This window comes from Ictidomys tridecemlineatus, chromosome 5 (genome assembly GCF_052094955.1).
Source record: "Ictidomys tridecemlineatus isolate mIctTri1 chromosome 5, mIctTri1.hap1, whole genome shotgun sequence".
Classification (NCBI taxonomy): Eukaryota; Metazoa; Chordata; class Mammalia; order Rodentia; family Sciuridae; genus Ictidomys; species Ictidomys tridecemlineatus.
Window position 1 is genome coordinate 198724400 of NC_135481.1, and position 13946 is coordinate 198738345.

At 52.6% G+C, this 13946-nt stretch overlaps 1 protein-coding gene across 4 annotated transcripts in view; it reads left to right on the forward strand.

Moving 5' to 3' along the window:
• The window catches only part of Cdh4 (cadherin 4), a 388330-nt gene that overhangs the window by 343455 nt on the left and 30929 nt on the right, over positions 1 to 13946 (forward strand). For all 4 annotated transcript variants that reach the window (XM_078052088.1, XM_078052089.1, XM_078052087.1 and 1 more), the window contains 2 exons: positions 4443 to 4615; positions 13484 to 13621. In XM_078052088.1, coding sequence (XP_077908214.1) covers positions 4443 to 4615; positions 13484 to 13621 — 311 coding nt within the window. The remainder of the gene's footprint in view (positions 1 to 4442; positions 4616 to 13483; positions 13622 to 13946) is intronic.

The following is a 13946-nucleotide window of genomic DNA, read 5'->3' on the forward strand; positions in this document are numbered from 1 at the left end:
CTCCTTCTCCCTCTCTCCCTCTCTCTCCTCTCTCCCTCTCTCTCCTTCTCCCTCCCTCTCTCTCCTTCTCCCTCTCTCCTTTCCCTCTCTCTCCTTCCCTTTCTCTCCCTTCCTCTCTCCTCTCTCTCCCTCTCTCTCCCTCTCTCCTCTCCCTCTCCCTCTCCCTCCTCTCCCTATCTCTCCCTCTCTCTCCCTCTCTCTCACTCTCTCCCTCTCTCTCCCTGTCTCCCTCTCTCTCTCCCTCCCTCTTCCTATCTCTCCCTCTCTCTCCCTCTCTCTCCCTCTGTCTCCCTCTCTCCCTCTCTCCCTCTCCCTCTCCCTCCCTCTCTCCCTCTCTCCCTCTCCCTCTCCCTCTCCCTCCCTCTCTCCCTCTCTCCCTCTCCCTCTCCCTCCCTCTCCCTATCTCTCCCTCTCTCTCCCTCTCTCTCACTCTCTCACTCTCTCTCTCCCTCTCTCCCTCTCCCTCTCTCTCCCTCTCTCCCTCTCTCCCTCTCTCTCCCTCTCTCTCCCTCTCTCCCTCTTCCTCCCTCTCCCTATCTCTCCCTATCTCTCCCTCTCTCCCTCTCCCTCTCCCTCCCTCTCCCTATCTCTCCCTCTCTCTCCCTCTCTCTCACTCTCTCACTCTCTCTCTCCCTCTCTCCCTCTATAACATTTTATGTTCTGATGTCAAGCAACACTTGCTCTTGGGGGGAAACATAGAGGACACAGACATATGCCTCTTTTCTGTCACCAGAAACCAACCATCACGTGTGTCATCTGGTTCTGCATCGAGATTCCTGAGCTTAGCAGGAAGGCTGCTCCCTAGCCCCTGCGTGTGCTTGGCACCAGACTTGCAGGCAGCCACCCGGGATTGTTCCGAGTCGCAAGGAGTGGGTGCTCCTGGGCACCGGGCCGGCGGGGCTCATGGAAGGACCCCGTGATGGGGCGGGGCAGCCAGTCAAGGGGCTCAGAAGAGTCTGAGTCCCCATCCAGCCAGAAGTGTTGATGCTTCTTACAACCCAGCCAGTGCGCCCGGCCCTGGCTCCCGGTCACCACTCCCTCGCCCGTGCGGGCAGCCTGCCACCCTCCCCATAGTGGCACAGCCCCTGCCTGCCAGGCAAGTCCTCACAGGGGGACACTCACCTGGGAGACAGGGAGTGTGGGGCGCAGGGAGCCGCTGGCCTCAGAAAGCTGCAGTGGCTGCTTCCTGGGCCTCCGACAGAAGGACCTGTCCTGCCACCTCCAGCCCTGGCAACCGTCCAGGCCTGGCTCCCCGGCTGGGCGGCTCCAAACACTGCCCAACACAGAGCCCAGGAGTCCCTGGCTCAGGGCTGAGCTTCCCACCAGCAGAAGGCTAGAGCTGCACTCAGGCTCGGATTCGCTTCGCGGGTGAAGGACTGCAGGTCCAGCCCGGTGGGCTGGGGGACCTCGGTCAGCAGTGTGATCATGGCCACCTGAAGCGTTCCGCACTCTCCAGCTCCTGCTCTTCTCTGTGTGGACAGTTTGAGTGAGGGGACAACCCCGCCCCCCAGCTCTGCCTTTGTGGCCTCCTCCAGGGCCATTTTCCCTCAGCCCTCAGTATTTCCTTAGTGTAGGTGTCCAGGTGACAAATCACCTGTTTTGATCGTCTAAATTTTAGTGTCTTTATTGTACTTTCATTTTAGAAAGTTTGGGGATTTCACCAAATGAAGAATAATGTTTATTCTTTTGCTACTTTCTCTCATCCCATTGTTTCTGGCTATTTCTATTGAGAAGTCACATTTAAGTCTTATTGCTCCTTTAAAGGCTTTATCCCTTTAAAAAAAAAATCTCCAGTTGCTTTAAAATTTCTTATCTTTGGCTTTGCCTTTTAGCCATTTGCCATACGTGACTGGCTTTGATTCATCCTGCTTAGGGTATAGTGCTTCCTGAATCCATGACTTGTTTTCTTATTGGCTTTGGAAACTTTTCAGCCATTTCCTCTCCTAAGATTTCTCCTGCCCTATCGTCTCTTTTTGGCTGTCTGGGCTTCAATTACACATTTGAGGAATCTCCTAAAGTTTCATATGATTCTTCTGAACTTTTCTGGCTTGTTTTGGTCTATATTTTCTTTGGCTCTATCTTTCAGTTAACGCTCTCTTTATTAATATTTGATCTACTGTTATGCCCACTCACATTCTTAATTTCAGTTGTTTTTCAGATATAGTTTTCCCACTCTATTTGTTTTAAATGATTTCTAGTTCTCTGGCCAAATTTTCCTCTTATCTTTTTAACTCCCTGAGCATAGTGAGCTGTTTCTCTTTTAAGTTTGCATCTGACTTCTTCATTACCTGACTCTCCCCTGGAGCGGTTGATGTCTGTTTTCTCTCTTTGTTTTCAGTCAGGTTTTGTCTTCTTGTATACTTAGTAATCAAATGCTGCGCATTGTTCACAAACGGTTGTGGCCTTAACTTGAGGCCAGGTGTGCTGCTGCTTTCTCCTTGGAGGATCATTGCTATTATGGGTAGGACTATTTATTCCCACATCACTCACTCTCTCTAGGGTGCTGCACCTCAAGGTCCAACGTAAAGACCAGAGACCTCCCAGGGCCCATCCGCCTTGGCAAGACTGAAGTTTGGTCTTTGATTGCGTTTCTGTGAGCCCGTGCCGCTCCTCAGCCTTTCCCTGGCCAGTTCTGCCATCAGGAAAGGCCTTGGGAGAAGAGGGTCCTGAGAGCCCCTTTCCCAGCACTGCCCCTTGGACGCTCTCCAGGGCCTCCCCACAGGTGGTTTTATTTTATTTACTTATTTTTTGTCCAGCTTTTCTAGTTCTCCTTGGGAGGAAGATTGATGAAAACATTCTTCACCTTTGCTAAACACAAAACTTTCCAGATTCTCTTTACATACCCAGTGTCTTTGGTGAAACTCTATTGATGATTAACTATATATCAATTAATAATAATTAGGTTTGCACACAACTGCTCATGTGAATTACAGCAGGTCTGTTTGTGGATTTTTCTTAGGACTTCAAAACACGCAGTTCTCTGGTGTTTTCCCCAGCAGACACGGGGAGGAGTGCCAAAGGAACGAGCAGATGTCCCTTGGTCTGTAACACCCTGGGAGGGAACGAGCCTTGTGCTCTCCACCAGCCCCCGCCCCCCGCCGCCTGCAGTCTGTTTTCCGTCTTAGGAACACCAGGCTGGTCACTTCAGTCCCCTGGTGACCGTCCACTGCTGGCTTCCCTGGGATCTTAGGATGGAGTGACAGCATGGACCCAGCCACCCTGACCCCAGATGCCCTCCCCGTCTCTATCATGCAGGACTCTCTCTGCCCAGGGTGTTAGCCCCTCTATGCAGGGTCCCCCATCCCTCCGTCTCTCAGCAAGGCCTTGGCTGTGCCCTCTGTAGTCCACCTTGTCACCCAGCTGTCCTGCGTCTGCAGTGGTCCCTGCATACAGTCTCTCCTCTCTGCCACGCACTTGCCACAATTTGCATCATGTGTCTCTTTACCTATGGGTCTGGTCCTCCCACACCAGCCTGTAAGGGACAGGGACAGTGTTTGTCTGCTGCCCAGAGCACGAGGCCCTACATGTGGCAGGTGCACTTTCGGTGATGGCGTGAATGTCCCCATACAGTGAAATAGTGCTCAGCCTCAAAAGGAAGGGACCTCGGGTGTGGTGAAGGAAGCCAGAGGCCAAAGGTCACATGTGACATAGCTCCTTGTCCAAGTCTCCAGGAGGATGAGCCCAGAGAGCAGAAGCCAGAGGGCTGGGGAGGGGCGACGGGGAGTGAGTCCTCAAGGTGCCGAGCTCCCTAAGGCCACGGGAAATGTCCTGGGACTAGACCGTGTGAAGTCACACCACCCCGCGGGGACACAGAAACCACACAACTGTACTTTAAAGGACAAGCGTCGTGGTGTGTGGACCACACCTCAGTGCAGCTGTGTCTTGGTGATGGAGGAGCGGCTGCCCAGCACCTGGAAGCCCCTGGCGCTGGACCCTCCCTTACCACCTCCACACCCGCCCTCTGCCCACTGAGTCGGTCAATGGTCCCACGTACCTGCCTGAGATGAGACCGCAGACCCTGCACCTGCAAATACACGCCCCCTTCCTGTGCTGGACCTGCTCTCCTAACATGCACCCTGTGGAGTGTTTCCCTCAGTAAACCTGGAAGCTGAGCAGGCTCCTGGCAGGACACCTGGGGGCCGCCGGCCACCTGAGCATGTCCCACCCTGCAGGGCTTGGAGAGGCGCTCCTGTGCAGGCCTTGGGACCACGCGCTGAGGGGGAGATGTCGGGGCACCCACTGCGGGAGCCTCGCCCGGCTCAGGAGAACCGCTCACAGCAGGGATGGGCTCACTTTCAGGGCCACCTGGGCGCCCTGGCAGGCAACAGGCACCAGCCACACCTGTTGCCCTGAGCATCCTGGGGTGAATGGCGAGGTCCCCCCGTGTGTGGTGGGGACAGAGCTGGTGCAGACCCCACCTGAGCTGCTCTCCCCCCTCACAGGCACCTACGTGATGACAGTCACAGCCAATGACGCAGACGACGGCACCACGGCCAACGGCATGGTGCGGTACCGGATTGTGACCCAGACCCCTCAGAGCCCATCCCAGAACATGTTCACCATCAACAGCGAGACAGGGGACATCGTGACGGTGGCAGCAGGCCTGGACCGAGAGGTGAGACGGGCTGTGGGGCCAGGCGGGGCCCTCTAGGGGTGCCGAGGACTGTCTCCTGCGTGGGCAGGGAGGGGCAGTAGAGGGGACCTGCAGCTGCCGTGGACCAGCCCCCGAGCTGGCACCGTAACGGTCCCCAGGGAGGCCCTGCTGTGCAGGCGGCAGAGACTGGTGGCCACTCAAGAGAAGCCCAAGAGAACCTGGTGGCTCTCAGGGTCCAGCCAGCACTGGACCCAGGATGTGCCCTGCCACGGGTCAGCTCCACCCTGCAAATGCCATAACTTCACTCTTCTTTAAAGCTGAGTAATATTCCATTGGATATATATATACCACATTTTCTTAATCCATTCATCTGTTGAAGGACACCTGGGTTGTTGGTTCCATAGTTTAGCTATTGTGAATTGAGCTGCTATAAACATTGATGTGGCTGTGTCATTATATATGCTCATTTTAATTCCTTTGAGTATAAACCAAGGAGTGGGATAGCTGGGCCAAATGGTGGTTCCATTCCCAGTTTTCTGAGGAGTCTCCACACTGCTTTCCATAGTGGTTGCACCAATTTGCAGTCCCACCAGCAATGTGGGATGAGGGTGCCTTTCCCCCACGTCCTCGCCCACATTTCTTGTTGCCTGTATTCTTGATGATGGCCGTTCTGACTGGAGATGGAGTGAGTACGGTTTTGACTTGCATTTCTCTAATTGCTACAGATGTTGAACACTTTTTCATGTTTGTTGCTCAATTGTATTTCTTCTTCTGTGAAGTGTCTGTTCGGTTCCTTGGCCCATTTATTGACTGGTTATTTGGGTTTTGGGTGTCAAGTTTTTTGAGTTCTTTATATATCCCAGAGACTAATGCTTTATCAGAGGTGCATGTGGTAAAGATGCTCTCCCACTCTGCAGGCTCTCTCCTCACATGATTGATTGTTTTGTTTGCTGTGAAGAAGGTTTTAAGTTGATTCCATCCCATTTGTTGATTTTGACTTCACTTCTTGTGCTAGGAGCTGTTGAGGAAGTCGGCTCCCCAGGATGGAGAGTGGGTCCCACGTTTTCTTCTGTTAGGCTCGGGGCCTCAGGTCTCGTGCTGGGTCCTTGATCCACCTCGAGGTGGGTTTTGGGCACAGTGAGAGACAGGGGGTTAGTTTCATTTCTCTACTTATGGATCCCCAGTTTTCCCAGCACCATTTGTTGAAGAGGCTGTCTTTTCTCCAGTGAATGTTTAGTCTGAGATAACTGTTTTATTGTGGGTTTGTCTCTGTGTCCTCTATTCTGCACCATTGGTCTACATGTCTGTTTGGGGGCCAATACCCTGCCATGTTGTTACTATAGCTCTGTAGTATAGAGTAAGGTCCGGTGTAGTGATGCCTCCTGCTTCACTCTTCCCACTAAGGATGGCTTTAGTTATTCTGGGTCTCTTATTTTTCCAAATGAATTTCATGATTGCTTTTTCTATTTCTACGAAGAATGTCACTGGGATTTTAATAGGAATTGCATTGAATCTGTATAACACTCTGGGCAGTATGGCCATTGTGACCATGTTAATTCTGCCTATCCAGGAGCAAGGGAGATATTTGCATCCATTTCTTTCAGTGTTCTGCAGTTTTCATTGTAGAGGACTTTTACTTCTTTTGTTAGATTGAGTCCCAATTTTTTCTTTTTGAGGCTATTGTGAATGGGGTAGTTTTCCTAATTTCTCTTTCAGTGGATTCATCACTGATGTATAGGGATGCACTTGGCTTGAGTGTTGATTTTATCTCCTGCTATTTTGCTGAATTCATTTACTAGTTGTAGAACATTTCTGGTGGAATTTTTTGGATCTTCTAAATATAGAATCATGTCATCAGGGCTGGGGATGTGGCTCAAGCGGTAGGACACTCGCCTGGCTTGCGTGCAGCCCAGGTTCGATCCTCAGCACCACATACCAACAAAGATGTTGTGTCCGCTGAGAACTAAAAAAAATAAAATATTTTTTTAAAAAAAAGAATCATGTCATCAGCAAATAGTGACAGTTTGAGTTCTTCTTTTCCTATCCGTATCCCTTTAATTTCTTTCTTCTAATTGCTCTGGCTAGAGTTTCAGGGACCATGTTGAATAAACGTAGTGAAAGAGGGCACTCTTGTCTTGTTCCAGTTCTTGGAAGGCATGTTTTCTTTTTTCTCTGTTGAGAATGATTGGGTTTAGCGTGGATACTCTTACAGTGTTGAAGTCTGTTTCTAGATCCCTGGTTTTACAGTGTTTTGAACATGAAGGGTGCTGTACTTTGTCAAACACTCTCTTTCCGTCTATTGAGATGATGGTTTGATTCTTGTCTTTGGTTTATCAATGTTTATTGATTTCTGCATGTTGAACCAACCTTGCGTCCCTGGGATAAACCCCACTTGATCGTGATGCACAATCTTTTTAATAAGTCTTTGTATGCAAAATATTGCCAGTATTTTATCAAGAATGTTTTATCTATGCTCATGAAGTTTTTTTCCTTATTTGTCTTGTCTGTTTTGGGCATCAAGGTCACACTAGCTTCTTAGAATGATGTTGGGAGGGTTTCCTCCTTTTCTGTTTCATGGAATAATCGGAGGAGGGTTGGTGTGGACTCTTCCTTGGCAGCTCTGGTAGGACTCAGTGAGAATCCTGTGCTCCTGGGCTTCTCCTTGATGGTAGGCTTTTGGTGGCACCTTCGATTTTAAATTTTCTAGTCCTCCTGATTCAATGTGGGGAGGTCATATGTCTCTAGAAATTTGTTGATGTCCTCAAGATTGTCAATTATAATATAAATTTTCAAAATAGTTTCTGATTATCTTCTGTATTTCAGTAGTGTTCGTTGTGATATTTCCTTTTTCATCGTGAATTTTAGTAACATGAGTTTTCTTTCTCTTCATTGGCTATGTATGCTAAGGGCTTATCGGCTTTTCTTTTCTTTTCTTTCTTTTTTTTTTTTTTTGGCTTGTTTCAATTTCATTGATTTCAGCTCTGATTTTAATTATTTCCTGTCTTTTGCTGTTGGTGTTGATTTGTTCTTCTTCTTCTAGGGCTTTGAGATGTAATGTTTGGTTATTTATTTGGTGACTTTCTATTCTTTTAATGAAGAAAGAATACGCTCTTTGGGTATACTGTTTGGGGTATAAATATTTATGACTGTTATGTCTTGTTGATGTACAATTCCCTTAAGCAGTATGAAATGTCCTTTGGTCTCATCTAATTAACTTTGGCTTGAAGTCCACTTTATCTGATGTGAGGATAAAAAGTCTGCTTATTTACAAGACCCATGTGAATGATATTTTTCTCCCGTCCTTTTACCTTCATTCTGTGGAGGTCTTTGCCCATGAGGTGAGTCTCTTGGAGACAGCATATTAATGGGTCTGGTCTTTTAACTCAATCTGCCAGTCTATACATCTTTTGATTCAATCTGCCAATCTATACCTTTTGATTGATGAGTTTGGACCATTTACATTTAATGTTATTATTGAGAAATGATTTTTATCCTCTGCATTTTGATGTATTTCTGGTTTTTAATTTGAATTTGTTTCTCCTTTGACTGACTGTTCTTTAGTGTAGTTCTTCATTTTGCTGGCTTTCACTTTTATTTTCCATTTTTTCCTTCATGAAATATTTTATTGAATGTTTTGTAGTGCAGTCTTTCTAGTTTTGAATTCTTTTAACTTTTGTTTATCATGGAAGGTTTTAATTTCATTGTCTGAAGCTTAATTTTGCTGGGTATAGTATTCTTGGCTGACATCCATTTTCTCTCAGAGATTGATGTATATTATTCCAAGACCTTTTAGCTTTGGGGTGTCTGGGTTGACAAATCAGCTGAGATCTGGATTGGTTTCTCACAAGATGTTACTTACAGTTTTTCTCTAGCAGCCTTTAAAATTCTATCCTTATTCTCTATTTTAGGCATTTTCATAATAATGTGCCTTGGTGTGGATCTGTTGTATCTGTATATTTAGGGTCTTGGGTGATATTGTATTTGCTAAGCCTCCTACATTTGATTTTCCATTTCATTCTTTAGGTTTGGGAAATTTTCTGATATCATTTCATTGAAAAGATAGTGCATTTCTTTGGTTTGTATCTTCAATCTTCATCTATCATGATAAATCTTAAGTTTGGTCTTTTCATGTTAACCCATATTTCTTGGAAGTTCTGCTCATGGTCTCTTAATATCTTTTTTTCCATGATCAACTTTATTTTCAAAATTATATATTTTGTCTTCACTGCCTGAAATTTTGTCTTCTAAATGGTCTAGTCTGTTCATGATGCTTTCAAGTGAATTTTTAATTTGGTTTATTGTTTCCTTCATTTCAAATATTTCTGCTTGATTTTTTTTTTTAGAATTGCTCTTTATTTCACTTCCTGTATTTTCTCTCTGATTTCACTCCTTGCATCGTCTACCTCACAGATGAGTTTAACTGTGTACATTCTAAACTCCTTCTCTGACATTCTTCCACTGGGGTGTTGAGGGACTGTTATTGGGGTATCTTGGTTGGTTTGGGGCAATTTGTTCCCTTGCTTTTTCATGTTGTTGTGTGTCTCCCCATTTCACAGTGTGGCTCTGAGGCAGTCGAGTTCTTACCCTGTGGACTTAGAGTGTCCCTGAAGTCTCCCGTACCTCAGGGTTTATGACAAATAGCCACGGCACCCGATGCAGACAATACACAGCATTGAACCAAGCAGTCCCTGCTCTGGCATCTGTCATGTTAACTGTCAGAATAAACAGAAGTCGTAGGTTTTTAAAGAGGCGATTCGAAGGCCACGTTCCACGTGTTCTCTGTCTGAAGTGTGATTCCTTTGTTAATTTGGGAGGTAGTTATTTCTGAGACGTTCTGGTGCCATCCCCAAGTCTGAATCACTTCATTCCTGTGGTCACTCTGCCCAGGGTGGGGAAGAAAGGTGACCCTGCCTCCCCTGAGATTAGGGACAGGAGAGAAAGAAAGGTCGTTTTAAAAATAAGTGGCAGAGCAGCAAGGGCGGTTTTCAAAGCATAAAGTGGACCACGGTGGCAGGAGAGGGCTAGGGCTGGGGGAGGGCTCAGCCTTGCGGTGACGTGGGGACATCCTGCAGGCCCCATGGAGTCTGTCCTGGGGCCACCAGCCATGCACAGCCCCACTAGGACCCCTGGGGCTTTGCTGCCCACACCTTGGAAAATAGCTCTCGCCACACCGTCCACTCTGTATACTGTGCAATTTGGGCTTGGGCGTGCGTTGAGTGACCACCACCTCCACGTAACTCCTGGATGCATTCGTCACCCAGAGGAGACCCCTTCACCGTCACTCCATCCCCCACCGCCCCAGCCCTGGCGGCCACCCACCTGCCTGCTTCTGCAGACTTGCCCCGTTGGACCTTGCCCAGGAGCAGCGGCACTCAGGGTGTGCTGTCCTGCCCGGCCTGAGCTCCTGGGTGGGCAGCAGGCAGCGGTATCCTCCTGTCACCGCTGGGCAGATGGGCTGCGTCTGGTCCCTGCGGTCACGTGGGCTGTTGGCTGTGTAAACGGTGCTCCTGGGAGCTGCTGAAGTGCCCTTGGATCTGTTCCCTGGAGCAGGGTTCCCGGGTCATGTGGTAAGCAGGGCTGAACTGCCCACAGTGTCCACCATGCCGCCTCACCTCTCCACGGCAACCACCCAGGGACCCTCTGACCGCACTCATGCCCAGGGCAGACAAGGGCAGGCGGCAGGTGCTGAGCCACACGGGAAGGCGCGCGCCAGCCTGCTCCACTGCTCAGCACAGAGGGGAAGGGGATTCCAGCTGTGACCACCGGGGAGCCCCAGAGGTGTGAGTCCCAACAGAAGGCCACAGGAAGCTGGCACAGAGATGCACAGCCCCGTGAGGGGCTGGCCCTTCCAGAGCAGTGGTGGGCAGCCCTTGCCCTGCTCCAGCCTCACCCAGGAAGGAAGGGTGCGGGGTCTTGGTCCTCAGCCTAGATTCACCCCTGGCCACCTGCTGGGTGCACAGAGCCCAGAGTGGGGCGAGTCACGCTGGCAACCTCGCAGGTAGAACAGGCCTTGGTCGTCACAGGGAGGGGCAGTGCCAAGGGTAGCTTCAGGGTCCCTGCTGCTGGCCCAGCTTGTCCCAGGCGGCCTGGTTGGCTGTGCATCTTGCTGGGGAGGACCTCGAGGCCCTAGGTCAGGCCAGCCACTGCGTGATTGACAGGTGCTCTGTGGAATCTGCATGCTGAGCTGTGCAGAGGCGGGAAGAGCCCGGGACAGCACTGTGGTTTCTTCTCTGCTCTCAAATTGAAAATGGTCAGATCACTGCTGGGTGAATTCACTGAAGTTCTCTGTTCACGGTGTGGCCGGCTCCAGGGGTCCCCCTGTTCTCTGTTCCCAGTGGGAGCCAGTCTGGCTGGCCACCAGGAAGCCCTGTCCTGGATATTCACAGGTGTCCAGTGGGGGCCACCCTGGACACTGCCCACCCAGTTACTTCCTTTCATCTCCGTGAAGGGTTGATGGTGAGCAGAGGCTGCATATCAGGGCCCCCAGGGCCTGCATGGCAGATCACTGGACTCCAGGGCATGCCCTGGTCAGCCCTGACCGCAGGGGAGCTCTAGCTCCCCAGGGAGACATAGACCATTGGTAAGATGGGGGCCGGAGAAGAGGGCTGGACACATGTGGTAAGCTCACTTCTCAGGGCCGAGGTGGGGCCAGAGACCCCAGAGACCCGGGTCCCTCCACTGCAGCCTGAGAAGGTGAGATGCACAGAGTCCCGCCTCTGACTCCCTGAACCCCCAGCCGTCACCCGCCACACAGATGAGACACACCTTCAGGAGCTATTTCCAGGAAGGCCTCGCGGCCCAGCCCCATAGCAGAAGCTTGGATGCTGCCCACCGCCTCCCACATGCCCACAAATCCAGAAGGGGCAGGTGACCCCGGCCAGGTCTGCAAGGACACTCTGAGCCAAGCCACAGAGGAGCCTGAGCCTCCTGCCCACAGTCCTGCCTCCCAGAAGCCAGCCCAGCCCGCCCTCTAGTGGCAGTCGCGGCACTTGCCTGCCTGCACACACAGACCAGCAAGCACCACCGGAACCTGCGTGCACACGCACACACAGCACACACAGCACACACACACACCATACACACCTGTGGGTGCACGTGCATGTGTCCATTTCTAAACTGTCATTCCCCCCAGTGTCTTCTGAGTGCAGTGGACAGGTGGGTCTGAGCACAGGCTGTGACGATGGCCGAGGGTGCCGTCCTGCCAAGGTGCATGTGGAGACCTGGTCCTCTGGTGGCCTTCTTCCTGTCCTCTGATTATCCCTCCTGCGGCCCTCGGCCTGTGTTGTTCTCGAGGCTCTCGGTCTGGCCCCTTCTGCCAGGCCACACGGCAGTGGGGAGGTGAAGCCTCACAGACCAGTGCACAGAGAGCGGGAGGTGCAGAGGGCCCTGGGACGGGCGCCTGGGATCCAAGGAGGGACCTGCAGTGCCTGTCCAGCCTTGGAAAGAGGTGCTGAGAACCCATGCAGCTTAGGCTCCTTCTTACTGGGGGTGAGCTGGAAGGGGAGAAACTCAGACTCTTAAAGAACTAGAGAAACCAGTGGAAATGAAGACAGTCTCCAAAGAGGCGCCTGCTGCCCGGACACACGTCCTCTGTCTCCAGCCACAAGGCTGCCTGCACGATGCTGCCCGTCCAGTGGCAGAGAGGCAGAGATGGGATGGGGTGGGGGCACCCGGTGCTTGGACTCACTTCTGTAGCCTGCTGCCAATGTGGTGCCTCCGCCTCAGCCCGTCTCTGCAGCGTCCCAGCCGGAAGCCAAGCGCCGGAAGCCAAGCCCGCAGTGCCACAACACCAGGCCCTTCCCGCCTCTGGGAGCGCCAACACCCACTGGCAAAGGGAGGAAGCACCGGGAGGCACACTGCCTGGCGTGGGCGGGTGGGTCTCCACGGGGATGGACAGAGACACAGCCTTGTGCTGGGAGCCCGAGGGCCCTCAGACAGGGCCCTCTGCCATGAGCAGTGCTACTATGCCCAAGGCCAGCGAGGCGGTGCCCGGTCACATGAGCCTGCACCAGCCTCTGTGGCAGAGCCCAGCAGAGCAGCTGCCAAGGGCAGCCAGTCCAAGTGGTGCAGACTGGACTCTGCACACGTCCACCTGCATGCAGAGGCTACCCGGGCAGCAGAGACTGCTGGGACTCCCCGGGCACATCTCAGTGAACTGGGTACTGGGCACTGGTCTTGTGCTCACATCCTGCAGGAGCAAGAGTCGGGTTCATGCAGCACTTGGAGGGCATGTAGAGGGCCCCTTTCTGCCTTGGTCCCCAGAACCCTTGCTGCCCACATGGTGCCAGTGAGAGACGGGCAGGTCCCACAGACAGCTGCCCACCAGGCTGCAAGAGCCTTGGCCTCTAGTCAGGGAGGGGTGTGCACAGGCCAGCGCTGCTGACGGGGCTCAGCATCCTGCACTCCCACGGGCCGGGAGCGAGAGGCCGAGGCCCGCTGCGTGGGAACGTGCAGGAGCTGCCCGGCTCGCACGTCTTCCCACAGCCACACCTGGGGCCCAGACCTCCCCACCCGTCTTCCTTCCCGCCTGAGTCCTGCCTGCACTTCAGCGAGGCACCCCGACCCGTGGCCGTGGCCCTGGCCTGGGCCTCCCTTGGCCAACTTCCCCCTCTGCTCCTCCAAACAGAGGATCGTGCCGAGGTTCTCTGGCCCCTGTTTCATCTGGCACCAAAGGCGACCCATGCCCATTGAGGGGCCCTGAGATGGAGACAGAGCCGACCTCCTCCTGTCACCTGTCACTGCCCCAAGGGAAAGGACAGTTCCCGCAGGCAGCCTCAGCCCCAGACTCTGGAGAGGGCTGTCCTCGGCCCTCTGCACCAGCCCCAGCAGCAAGGGCACCCTGTCCACCAACGCCAGGCTGACCTCTCCTCCTCGCACCCTCCCCTCCAGAAAGTGCAGCAGTACACGGTCATCGTGCAGGCCACCGACATGGAAGGCAACCTCAACTACGGGCTCTCAAACACGGCCACGGCCATCATCACGGTGACAGACGTGAACGACAACCCCCCCGAATTCACCGCGAGCACAGTGAGTACCGAGGCCGCCGCGGCGCCCGCAGGGCTCTGATGACCATTGCTGGCTGGCCACTGCTGACGCGTCTCTCCCTCGCCCTGTGTGGGTGGAGGAGCTGGACAGGTCGTGGATGGAATGGCCCCGGCACAGGCAGCTGAGGCTCGGCGGGCTCCCGGGCAGGTCCCCTTGGAGGAGAGCGGCCAGAGGCTCCACAGGGAAGGGCCCTGGGCAGGGAGCTGGGGCTCCAGTTCAGCCCTGGGAGTAAGGGACGTGGCACCCAGAGGGGAGCAGCAGGCCCGACTGACCTCCCGCTGCTTGCGGAGGCCATGTGCAGCTGTGT